Here is a 13,082-nt window from a genome sequence, read left to right on the forward strand (position 1 = left end):
AGTATGACTAATGATAACAGCAGCAGCAGGAGGCACCTGGCAGGACCACGGCAGCAGCACAACCACACACGTCACACTATCCAGGCACTGCTGCAATACGAGTTAACCTGAGTAAGTAAGTTAACAGAGGTCATATCAGAGGTAAAAAAAAACATTTTACATTTGTGGTTACTGAGAAAACCTTCACTCTCCATAGTCACAGAGTCACTGGAGATGACCCAACTAATGTCTAAATGAATTCAGCTGAACTGAATGATAAACCTGTTTGTTGGAATACACTGGTATACATAAGTCCATCAATTTGTTCATCAAAAGTATTTAACAAAGTATTTAAGCTATTTACATGTCTACAATGATTAGATATTTAACTAATGGACCATTACTCTTCATCTTAATCTGCTGATTCTTCACACTGTGACAGTTTGACTTGAGAGATTGTTTTTTAAGGGTTGCCAGTCAGGTATCCCTCCTGACATTTAGGATTGTTTTTGTTTGTTTGTTTGTTTCAGTCAAACACACACACCAGGACACACACTCAAAATATGCACCCTCAACATTGAATAAATAAATAAATAACCCAGCATGAAACAAGAACACAATATGATCATAGGAAACACACAAACACAATATTTCATTGCACATCCAGTGTATTCAGAAATTCTCCACCGTTGTGGAGCATTCAGAGTTCATGCAGGATTAATTCACAGTTCATCTCCAGTGCCCAAAAAACAAAATAGAAGGAAAAAAAAGAATACTCCAGTTCAGGTTTTCCTGACTGGGACTGCAAGGTGAGCTTCATTTCACTCCCACCTAAAGGTTGTCGTGGTTCCCCATCCGCTAGGTACAGGAAACCTCTTGTCCACGGTTGCAATACATCATGCTCTCCTTTCACTCCTGTCCATACATTCTCGTTTATCAAGGTGTAAGATGAACCAGAGTCAAGGAGGCCAATTCCCCTCCACGGACCAATGTTCAGTGGTACCATTAACTGAAGGGGAGGAGACTTTTCAGATGGTAAAGTAAAAGGTTTCACAAATTGATGTTCCCAGGTCACCTGAGTGAGTGAGTGCACTCAGTGTACCTTGTCTGTCGGGATCATGGTACGGCCTAGCATCTGGTTGCTGAGGGGGTTTGGGAAGACCAGCAGTGTTTAGTTTCCACCTGGGACAGGATTTGGGGGCATGGCTTCCCTTACAGCGCCAGCAGAATGAAGTTAATAAAGTTCTTATGGACTCCCCAGTGTCAGGAAGCTTTTGAGGCCCTGAAAGAACATCTTGTCTCCCCACCGGCACTGGGCCATCCAGACTTCAACCTCCCATTCATCGTTTACACTGATGCCAGTGACGTTGGCTTGGGGGCTGTGCTCGCTCAACAAACTGGTCTGGGAACTGAGCAAGTTCTGGCCTTCGCCAGCCGCACTTTAAATCAGGCAGAGCGGAACTACTCCACAACAGAGCAAGAATGCCTCGCAGTCGTCTGGGCCCTGGAGAAGTGGAGGTATTACCTGGAGGGCAGGCATTTGGTGGATGAATGAAGGACCATTCATCCCTTGTTTGGGTCTTCAGGACTCAAAAACCCAGCACTCGCCTCATTCGGTGGGCTCTTCGCCTCCAGGAGTTTTCCTTTATGGTTGAATACCGTAAAGGAAAATATAATGCTGTCCCAGATGCTCTGTCCAGAGCTCCCATAGGAGCACCCCAGTACCCACTTGTCACTTGTGCTGCTGTGCTTTGTTCCAAGAGGAACACCTCCAAAGATCTCCAAGTCACAGACGAGGACATCTGGAAGGCTCAAAAGGATGACTCTATCATCCAGTCTTTGTACGACAGGATCATGGAAGCATGGGAGGTACGTGAAAATCCAACCACCAAGTTCACCGTATTAGAGGACAAGGTGTACCGGGTGGTACAGTTCCCTCACAAGACGCTCTATCAAATATACATTCCATTTTCACTCCGTAAACAGCTTCTCCACCATTACCATGATGGTCCTCTATCTGGGCATCTGGGGAGATGTAAGACATACAAGAGGCTACAAGCCCTCATATACTGGCCGAAGATGAGCCTGGATGTGAGAGAATACGTGCAGTGTTGCCATGTTTGTCAGCTCTACAAACCAGAGACCCGGAAACCTCCTGGGAAGCTCCAACAGACCGTGGTGAATGGACCCTGGGAAATGTTAGGAGTCGACCTTATGGGACCATTCCCTTGAAGCTGCAATGGCAACCTCTATCTTGTTTGTGGACTACTATACTCAGCAGTACATGAGTCGACGGGAGTCACCCCTGCAGATCTCAACCTCAGGCATCCTCTGAAAGGGCCCTTGGATGATGAGCTGAGGCCACACTTCAGTAACCCTGACACTCTTGCATATACCACTGCTGACCAGATATCAGAGTTCAGGAAGATTGTCAGCAACAACCTGGAGAAGGCAAAACAAAGGCAAAAATGTAACTACGATAAAGGCAGAAAAGACAGCAAGTACGCAGAGCAGGATCGTATCTGGCGTAGGCTCGCTGCGAACAACACTCGACTCCGTAGCACCTCTTAAAAAGGAGTTAACAAAGCAAAGAAAGTTCGCTCCTTGGTATAACTTGCAAACCCGTAAGTTAAAACAAATATCATGAAAATTTGAAAGGAATTGGCGATTAACCAAACTGGAAGAATCTTGTTTAATCTGGGATTAAACAAGAGGGGCCTCCGCAATGCCAGAGCAAACTATTACTCAGCTTTGATAGAAGAAAATAAGAACAACCCCAGGTTTCTTTTCAGCACTGTAGCCAGGCTGACTGAGAGTCAAAGCTCTATTGAGCCTTGTATTCCTTTAGCCCTTAGCAGTAATGATTTTATGAGCTTTTTAATGACAAAATTCTAACTATTAGAGGCAAAATTCATGACCTCCTGTCCTCAGATAGTACCTATCTGCCCTCAAACACAGCTGTAAGACCTAATATATATTTGGATTGCTTCTCCCCGATTTCTCTTCAAGAATTGACTGCAGTGATTTCTTCATCTAAATCATCAACGTGTCTCTTAGACCCCATCCCAACTAGGCTACTTAAGGAAGTCTAACCTTTAGTTAACACTCATATATTAGATATGATCAATATGTCCTTATTAACAGGCTATGTACCACAGTATTTTAAGGTAGCTGTAATTAAACTTCTCCTAAAAAAGCCCACCCTAGACCCAAGAGGTGTTAGCCAACTATAGACCAATATCTAATCTTCCCTTTCTTTCAAAGATCCTTGAGAAAGTAGTCGCAGACCAGCTGTGTGATTTTCTCCATGATAATAATTTATTTGAGGAATTACAGTCAGGATTTAGAGTGCATCAAAGCACTGAGACAGCACTAGTTAAAATTACAAATGACCTTCTGATTGCTTCAGACAAAGGACTTGTCTCTGTACTTGTTTTATTAGATCTTAGTGCGGCGTTTGACACAATTGACCATCAAATTCAGCTACAGAGACTGGAACATGTAATTGGCATTAAAGGTTCTGCACTAAGCTGGTTTAAATCTTATTTATCTGATCGTTTTCAGTTTGTTCATGTTCATGATGAATCATCCTTACATACTGAAGTTTGTTTTGGAGTTCAGGTTCAGGTTCTGTGCTCGGACCAATCCTATTTACTCTATACTGTATATGCTTCCTTTTGGGTAACATCATTAGAAATCACTGTAAATTTCCATTGTTATGCGGATGATACACAGTTGTATTTATCGATGAAGCCAAAAGAAACTAATCAATTAACTAAACTTCATAACTGCCTTTAAGACATAAAAACCTGGATGAGCACCAATTTCCTTATGTTAAATTCAGACAAAACTGAAGTTATTGTTCTTGGCCCCAAACAGCTCAGAGACTCTGTATCTGATGACATAGTTTCTCTAGATGGCATTGCTCTGGCCTCTAGCACTACCATAAGAAACCTTGAGTAATATTCGATCAAGATTTGTCTTTTAATTCTCATTTAAAACAAACCTCACAGACTGCATTTTTTCATCTGCGTAATATTGTGAAAATTAGGTCTACCCTGACCCAAAAAGATGCAGAAAAATTGGTCCATGCTTTTGTTACCTCTAGACTGGATTACTGTAACTCCCTATTATCAGGTAGCTCTAATAAGTTTTTAAAAACTCTCCAGGTAATTCAGAATGCAGCGGCACGTGTACTAACAGGAACTAAGAAACGAGATCATATTTCTCCTGTTTTAGCTTCTCTGCACTGGCTCCCTGTAAAATCCAGAATTGAATTTAAAATCCTACTGTTAACTTATAAAGCTCTAAATGGTCAGGCTCCATCATATCTTAGAGAGCTCATAGTGCCATATTATCCCACTAGAACACTGCGCTCTGAGAATGCAGGGTTAATCATGGTCCCTAAAGTCTTCCAAAAGTGGATCAGGAGCTAGAGCCTTCAGCTATCAGGCTCCTCTCCTGTGGAATCATCTTCCTGTTGCGGTCCGGGAGGCAGACACCATCTCCACATTTAAGACTAGACTTAAGACTTTCCTCTTTGATAAAGCTTATAGTTAGGGCCGGCTCAGGCTTGCCTTGTACCAGCCCCTAGTTAGGCTGACTTAGGCCTAGTCTGCCGGGGGACCTCCTATAATACACCGGGCACCTTCTCTCCTTCTCTCTCTCTCTCTCTCTCTCTCTCTCTCTCATGTCCTGTTACTGCATCTTGCTAACTCGGCCATACTGCATGTCACTAACTCGGCTTCTTCTCTGGAGCCTTTGTGCTCCACTGTCTCGCAGGTTAACTTCCATCACAGCGGTGCCTGGATAGTGTGACATGTGTGGTTGTGCTGCTGCCGTGGTCCTGCCTGATGCCTCCTGCTGCTGCTGTTATCATTAGTCATACTTCCACTATTACTATACACATATGATTATTGTCACATACATATACTATCAGATGTTAATATTTACTTTCAACATATTGTACCACAATAGCCAGAATCATAATTATAATATGGTAGCGATGGTAGCTATTTTGGATTTTGAGATCTCACAAATTTAGAGAAATTTTCTAACTTTAATAGATTAAAGAATCCATTGAGAAGCAGACCTCAGCTTTTCACCATCATGGAATCACTGGACATGACCCAGCTATATGGCATTCACACTAGGCAATTTGAGTGGCACCATCCCTCTTGTTAGCAAAATGACCATAATGTGTCCCCCATGTTAACTTGCCATCTGTGTCCATCCCCGGAGGTCCAAACCTAGATACCATCCTTCCAGACCCAGACCTATAAGTGATAAATTATTGAGAATTATTACAACCTGGGGGCAGCATGGCGGTGTAGTGGTAAGCACTGTTGCCTCACAGCAAGAAGGTCTCCAGGTTCAAACCAGCCAGCCCTTCTATGTGGAATTTGCATGTTCCTCCCATGTTAGCGTGACTTTTCTCTGGGCTCTCCATCCCTCTCTCCCTTGTGGTCCTCCCACAGTCCAAAGACATGCAGGTTAGGTCAATTTGTGACTTTTAATTGCCCCTAAGTTTGAATTTGAGAGAGACTGCTTGTCTGTCTCTGTGTGTCAGCCGTGTGATAGTCTGGCAATCTGTCCAAAGTGTGCCCTGCCTCTTACCCAATGTCAGCTTGGTTAGGCTCTAACACCCCGTGACCCTGAAGAGGATAAGTGGTTATGGATAATGAATAAATGCATTTATAACATTTTGATGAAGCATTTTTTGTAGCTAAAAATGACCTTTTGTGCATTCATGTTACAATGTAATTTACTGGGAATATATGCTTGCATGTATTCGACTGGCCAGCACAGCACCTTGCTGGATGACGTGATGTTTCTTTACAGCAAAAGTTCAACTTTTTGTTTTTGAGTCATTTGCACTGGCTTACCCACTGCATTGACGGGCTGCTTCAGTTTACATAAATGAGAGGGCTACACATTTTCACAAAGTTCACAAGTTGTTCTATCTGTGGACTTACCTTTGAAAATTTGGCACGGCCCTAAAAGTAATGCAGTGTGGGAAGTGGCCCAGTCCAGATGCTTTCCCAACCAAATTGGAGGATTAGCTGATACCTGGCACATTGTTGGTTTTATAAGCCTCTGCATCCACGTTCCTGTGAGGAAATTTTTTAAAATTTGGCCCAAATGTCCACTTGAGCTCAAAGATGAAGTGATTAGATTTTAGTGGCAAAAGGTCAAAAGTCAAGGTCACTGTGACTTTGCATCTATCTCATTCTTGTGAATGTGATATCTCAAGAACACCAGGATGGGGCATTGGTGGCTTAGTGGTAGAGCAGGCGCCCCATGTACAAGGCTGTTGCCGCAGCGGCCGGGTTTGTCTCCAGACTGTGCCCCCCCCCCCCCCCCCCGCCTTCATGCTTGTCTGTCCTATACATTAAAAATAACTTAACAAAAAATAACTTAAATATATAAGTTATTTTACACATGGAGGATACTAGCAGCAACAAAGTGTGAAAAAAAAGAAAATAAAAAAAACAACTCAACTCCCAGCATTACCTAGCATCAGTTTTATATCAAGCAACTAATTGTCTTATTTTCTGTGTTTTCAGGTATTTACCAATTCAGAGTTCCAGAGTCCTCCAAGTCTGGGACTTCAGTTGGAAGAATTGTAGCCACAGACAGAGACGTCGGCAAGAACGCTGAGATGTATTTCACCATCGTCAGTGGAGACGGCATGGACATGTTTGACATCTCCACTGACAAAGACACCCAGGAGGGAGTCATCAGCGTCAGCAAGGTGAGAGGGAAGATATCTAAACTGTGGACAGTGTCAGAGTACTAATCACATTTATAAACAGTTTGTGTTGCATTAATGTGAAAGCCAGATTTACAAACAGGAACAATTAGAAGGAAACACAATAACAGTCTGAATAAGTTAAATGATGCATTAAATACACTTTAATATGAAATGTAAGATAGTGAATTGAATAGCAACAGATTAAATTCTAGCAGCAGTGTACAGAATAGCACAGAATAAAATGCAGAGTTCAAACTGCATCCTTTGTAAATATCATGAAATCTCTTTTTTCTGATGCTTACCTTTAATTGAGACCATAGGCGGAAATCACGGGGGGGGACGGGGGACGCCCCCCCTCCCAATATATATTTTGGGAAAACTTTATGTAACCCAGGTTATTTTCAGTAGTTATGGAGTTTACATACTTTCGATTTTTCCTTGAAGGCATCATGAGCAAGGTAGACAGACTTAGTGGCTGCGCAAAGAAACTCCTCCCAACTGTAACTCCCCCATGTTGACGGCAGAGCATGAAGCAAGGGCAGGTGTCTAAGAAACCAGTGATGCCAACTTAGCAACTGTGTCGTTATATTTAGCAACCTTTCAGAGCCCTTTAGCGACTCTTTTTCAAAAAGCGACTAGCGACAAATCTAGCGACTTTTTCTGATGTTATTGGAGACTTTGACGTGAAAGCATGTATCGTTCTTATTCTTCACCTACAGCTTCCATTACAATTACATGCATATGGACAATTATGCAAATTAGGCGATGACATCATTTAGCGACTTTAAGCAACTTTTAGGACAGCCAATAGCTACTTAGTGTAAGAAACATGTAATTAGACCTGGAGAGACAAGATAACTTCACGAATATTGAAGTGAAAGTCGGCAGAGTTGGCAGAATGACAGAGCTACTGAGTGTTGAGTTACTGTGTGGGAGAGGATTTCATGGTGAAAAGCTGTATTGGGAGTTGTCTCCTATTAACATGGATACCCTGATTACTTAGCTTATTAGCCGGGAAAAATCCCTTTGTTTAACGTTTTGGTAATATGCCATTTTATTTCATGATGTATGGAGCAAAAACCAGTCAGGATATTATGTGTGAAATGAAGTTCTGTGTATACTGTGACCGATATTAATGAGCTGTTTAGCCGACTACATTGTTAGCTTAATTGCGGCATAGATGCTAAAGGCCAAGCTAAATGCTACATCCATAGCCGCTGCTGTAGCTTCGGTTGAGCTCATAAGGTAATTGTGTGTAGTTGTAATGTGTTAAAGCGACTTACCTTTCTGGAAATTTTACTCTTTTCTTTGTTTAGGTTAAAATGCTATTAATAGGCTTATGGTATACTAAAATGTAAGTGAATTCCACCAGAGATACAAACTCATAATTATACCATTCTCATATGGTTCTGAGAAAATTCTGACCAATCACTGGCCGAACGTCCTGTCTGTCCTCCCCACATGGAAGCCGCTTGACGTAACCGCTCACATAAAATCCCCCCGGGTTTGCGTTTGACTGTGAAGGACAGGTAACGTTATGTTTAGTTTGCTTCTAATATAACATATAACGTTATATGACAACACAGCATCCATGCTAATGGCTAACGTTAGCCTACTGTAGTGTAGCCTCTGAAACATTAACGTTATCTTCCTTGTGCGTTTCCACTTACTAGTAACGTTAACGCTGCTATCTAACGTTAGCACTGTAACCTTATTCTAAAACTCATCAGTCACCACTAACGCCGGTTGAGTTTTAAAACTCCGGTGTTGCGTTCTCTTCTACTCTTCTCTTCTACTCTTCTCTTGGCGTGTTACACTCGCTCTCCTCTTCCGTGTATCTAACATTACCTTGCCAACACCTACGTCTATCATAGACGTAATGAGGACGTATAATGGAGGAGGGGGAGTAGGCTTTCGGAGGGAGGTGGAGTTGCAGGAGGAGGGGGATGGGACTTTGGAGTTGTGGATGTTCAGATTTTTTCTAAGTGCTGTGTGAAATGCAAGAAAGGTAAGAGTTGCTTAAAGTCAATATGTGTACACTGTAAAAAGTGCAGTGTGTGAAATGTGGAGGTTACTGTGTAATTGTGTTATTTTTGAAATACCTTGAAAAACTGTTTAAAGAACTTTGGAGACAGGTTAGTTATAAATGTTTATTATGTTAATACATACTTTGTTAATTGAGCTCTAGTATATTATATAAAGAGACTTTAGGACTGTTTATAAACTGCTCTGATCTCCTTTTGTGACATGGATGCTGTGTCATCTGAATACTGCTTCGTGGACTATGCCATTTTGAGGGGCAGTAGGAAGCACGTCACATGGAATTAAACTGAGGAAATTTATTTTATTTGCATTTTTTTAATTCTGAAATCTCAGTGTTGTTTGTTTTTTTTGCCAAAGTCAACACAAGAACTCACCCTTTTCAAAGGAACACAAACCAATGTGAAGCAACTTAAAGGGCCAGTGTGTAATATTTGGCATGGTTTATTGTCAATCTGAATCTGAATCTGAATATTCTACCCATTAATATGTTTATACAAGTGTATGATAGCTATAAAATAAAATTTGTTTGGTTTTCGTAGCCTTATAATTATGCTTTTATATATATATATAGCAAGGGCCTTGCTTTAGAGAGGTCTTGTGCCGCCATGTATGTAAGGCAGCCCGAGCGGACAATCCAGCCAGCCAGAGAACGCGTTTCGCGTGTATAAATGAACCAACGAAGACAGCGGAAGGAAGGAAGAAGGAGGAGGAAACAGCAGAGAGTGTTAGTAGTTTGTCGATAGAGAGTAGTGAAAAGTTTTTTTAGTTATAAAGTTTGCGAATGGACCACACTTACCACACAACAGGAGAGAATGAACCCGAACCGTCATCTGCGAGGAAAAGAAGACGCTCTGAGACGCACTCTCTGTGGCGCTTTTCCTCCTGATGATATATCTTCCCAACGATGGTAGCAGTAGCACCGAATCTCATTCTGTGCATTCAGCCTCTCGTCTCACCCACTCAGCATCAAACACATGGAGTTCCTCATCTGTATGCTCCGGCTCAAACAGGTATGGCTCTGGGTCTGTGTCCGCTACAAGAAACTCTTCAAAATCATGTTCAAAGTCGTCCATTGCAGCTACTATAGTCCGGAGATATTGCTAGGCTAAATAAACAGCTGAGCTCTGTTTACCGGCTACGCTGTCAGTCAGTGTGCGGGCTGGAGATTGAGCAGAGAGGGGAGGGGGGTCCCCACTCGGTATGGTAAACGAGCATGTGTGTAAAGTTATGAAGTGTGTCTGTTACGCTACAAGAGTCAGAGTTTGGGACGGAGTGGAGTGTTACCGGAGTTTTTGGAGTGCTCAAATAAACGGGCCTTTTTCCCGAACGCTTTTTTTTTAGATCAATTATTTATTGTTTTTTTTCAAGTTACAGAGGCAGTTATTCTGTGTCCAGCATGACCCAGTACAAATTACAATGGCAACAATACCTGTCCCAACCCTAACCCCCCCAGTCCATGCCTAATGCCCTCTATACACTGTGCGATTTTAGCAATCTTATAAGACCATTGCATGACACACTGTGCGACGTGGATCTAATAAACTTTGGTACGACGTCAAGTTTGATGTGTACAGATTGTACGATGGCCATTTACTACGGTCACGGTCACGACGTACGTCAATATGCAACATCATCAGCGTGCACTGCATCAGCGTACGTCACCCACCTGCGCAGCCATAGTAAGAGAAAAACCGATCGATGAGCAAAACAAACACAAATGAAAAAGGAAGCACTTGTTGTCATGGCATTTATGTGCATTGAAAAAAGTCTGAAGAAGAGGAGAAGGAGGAGGAGAATGTGGATGCGGTCATGGCTCGGGAAAAGAGGCCAACTTGGGATGCCAGTTTTGCAAAGAGAGTTGGAGGTATGTATTTATTAGCATCCACTGGCATTTAGCAGTTAGCGTCGGGTAGAAAACCAGCAGAGTTTAGCTATATATCACATTTTTCACATCACTATATCATCGTTTAGACTAATCTGATGTTTGTAAAGTCTATAAACAGAATGATCGAACAAACATTACTATTTCTGTGTGCACGTTTTGTAATTAATAACATGGTCATCGTAGATTAGCCGTTAGCTGTTAACATTAGACGTTAGCGGTGTCTGTAACTCAGTAACTCAATATACGGTCCATGAAAAAAATATTTTTTTCCAGCGGATATCTTAGTTACAACATGGTTGAGCTGGCAAAGCAGTTTTGTGTTGCTATGTGTGGTATTTATTCAGTTTTGGGAAATCACGATGTCTAGAAAGCATCAGTAGCTGCTGCTAACAGTGACAGTTAGCAAAGCTAACATCTGGACATCATCTGTTAAAAGCCTCCTGTTGTCGGATACAACATGAAACTATTCCAGTTAGCTCAATCATGTTGTAACTATTGTTAGTGATTGAGATGACAACAATATTTCTGAACTGTACAGTGTCTTCATAGAGAGAGCCTGTGTTACTGCTAACGTATTAAAAGTCTGCTTGTTGTATTGTATAGACAGATGATCGAAGCAGCTTCAGAAGACATCCGCTGGAAAATATATTTTTTCACAGACGGTTTATTGAGTTACTGAGTTACTACCATACACATATATATATATAGCTAAACTCTGCTGGTTTTCTACCCGGCAGTATTTGTCAACAACAAGGCGATTCCCTCTATAGTGGTTACTGATGTGATTTGCAGACACAAACACACACTACATGTAACGTTACATACAAAATGAGTACTTGAGATGACAACAATATTTCTGAACTGAACAGTGTCTTCATAGAGAGAGTTTGTGTTACTGCTAACGTATTAAAAGTCTTGTATTGTATAGACAGAGGATCGAAGCAGCTTCAGAAGTTTTCTCCGCATGGATGTGGACCAGTTCAACGATCTGCTCCAACTGGTGGCTCCATACATTTCTAAAAACAACACCCAACTGAGACAGGCAATCAGTGCCAGAGAGAGACTGTCCATTACATTAAGATACTTAGCAACATGTAATATTGTTAATGTCATTATCAGGCTACTCAAAACACACACACACACAAAATAATTTGCTACAATGAATCTCCATTTGACAGGAGAGTCGTTTTCCTCACTAAGTTTCCAGTACCATATTGGAAGGAGCACTGTTGGTGTACTTGTAAAGAAGGCCTGTAGGGTGTTGCACAATGTCCTCAAGAAGGATTACCTGAAGGTGAGATCTATTTTGAAGCAGCTAGAATGCAATATGTCAGACATAATTCTTACATTTGTAAAATAAAATAAATAAATAATAAATCACATATACAAATAGATTGATGTTACTATAATGATTCTCCTCTGTCTGTTTTGTTCTATTTGTTTGAGTAGACACCAACTACTGAGGATGAGTGGAGAGAGGTGGCCAGTGGCTTTCAGAACAAATGGCAGTTTCCCCGCTGTCTCGGTGCCATTGATGGCAAACACATTACTATCCTTCCACCAAGCAACAGTGGGAGCACCTTCAGGAATTACAAGTCTCATTTCTCTGTAGTCCTGGTGGCTGTGGTAGACGCTCATTACCGTTTTCTGTATGCTAATGTCGGTACTCAAGGCCGAGTGTCTGATGGAGGTGTTTATGCCCACTCGGACCTGAAACAGGCAATGGACAGCACCCTCTTAAATGTTCCTTCAGCTCAAAGTCTACCTGGCACAGATGTTGTCATGCCTTTCATGTTTGTTGCGGACGAGGCTTTTCCACTACACACACACTTAATGAAGCCGTACCCCTTCAGACATCTCGACCATGAGCAGCGCATCTACAATTATAGACTGTCAAGAGCTAGACGTGTGGTAGAGAATGCCTTTGGCATACTTGCCAACAGATGGCGAGTCTTTCTTAAAGCCATTCCTCTAGACCCAGAGGCAGTGTCCTGGATAACCCTGGCTGCTCTGTCCCTGCACAACTACCTGCGAGCACAAGCCACAGACACCTACATCCCCCCTGCTCTGGTAGACATAGAGGATGAGGACCATCACATCACCCCTGGAAGCTGGCGCAGTGACACCACCCTTCAGTCAGTGCTTACTGGCAGAGATCGAAATGCTACCAGAACTGCGAAGGAGCAGCGTGACAGACTGAAAGACTACTTTTCCTCACCGGCAGGTTCTGTGTCTTGGCAGGAACAAATGCTCTAATGTAAAGGAAAAAGATGCTAAAAGTTGCATCAAAGCTTCTTTATTTGAAACATGTACTGTTTGTACATACATCATTTACAATAAATGGAAGTAAATGAAACTGGAATGGTTGAAATCTTATTGTATTTTTTATTTAGACAATTGAAGTAAGTTTGTCAAATAAAA

At 42.0% G+C, this 13,082-nt stretch overlaps 1 protein-coding gene across 2 annotated transcripts in view; it reads left to right on the forward strand.

Annotated features, from left to right (window-relative positions):
• The window catches only part of LOC117272017 (cadherin-6-like), a 334,683-nt gene that overhangs the window by 235,836 nt on the left and 85,765 nt on the right, over positions 1-13,082 (forward strand). The window contains exon 6 of one of the 2 annotated variants that reach the window (XM_033650671.2): positions 6,546-6,733. In XM_033650671.2, coding sequence (XP_033506562.2) covers positions 6,546-6,733 — 188 coding nt within the window. Of the gene's footprint in view, positions 1-6,545; positions 6,734-12,752; positions 12,886-13,082 lie in introns of those variants that run through there. The other variant, XM_078172869.1, reaches the window with a different exon arrangement.

The sequence above is a fragment of the Epinephelus lanceolatus genome, chromosome 12 (genome assembly GCF_041903045.1).
Source record: "Epinephelus lanceolatus isolate andai-2023 chromosome 12, ASM4190304v1, whole genome shotgun sequence".
Classification (NCBI taxonomy): Eukaryota; Metazoa; Chordata; class Actinopteri; order Perciformes; family Serranidae; genus Epinephelus; species Epinephelus lanceolatus.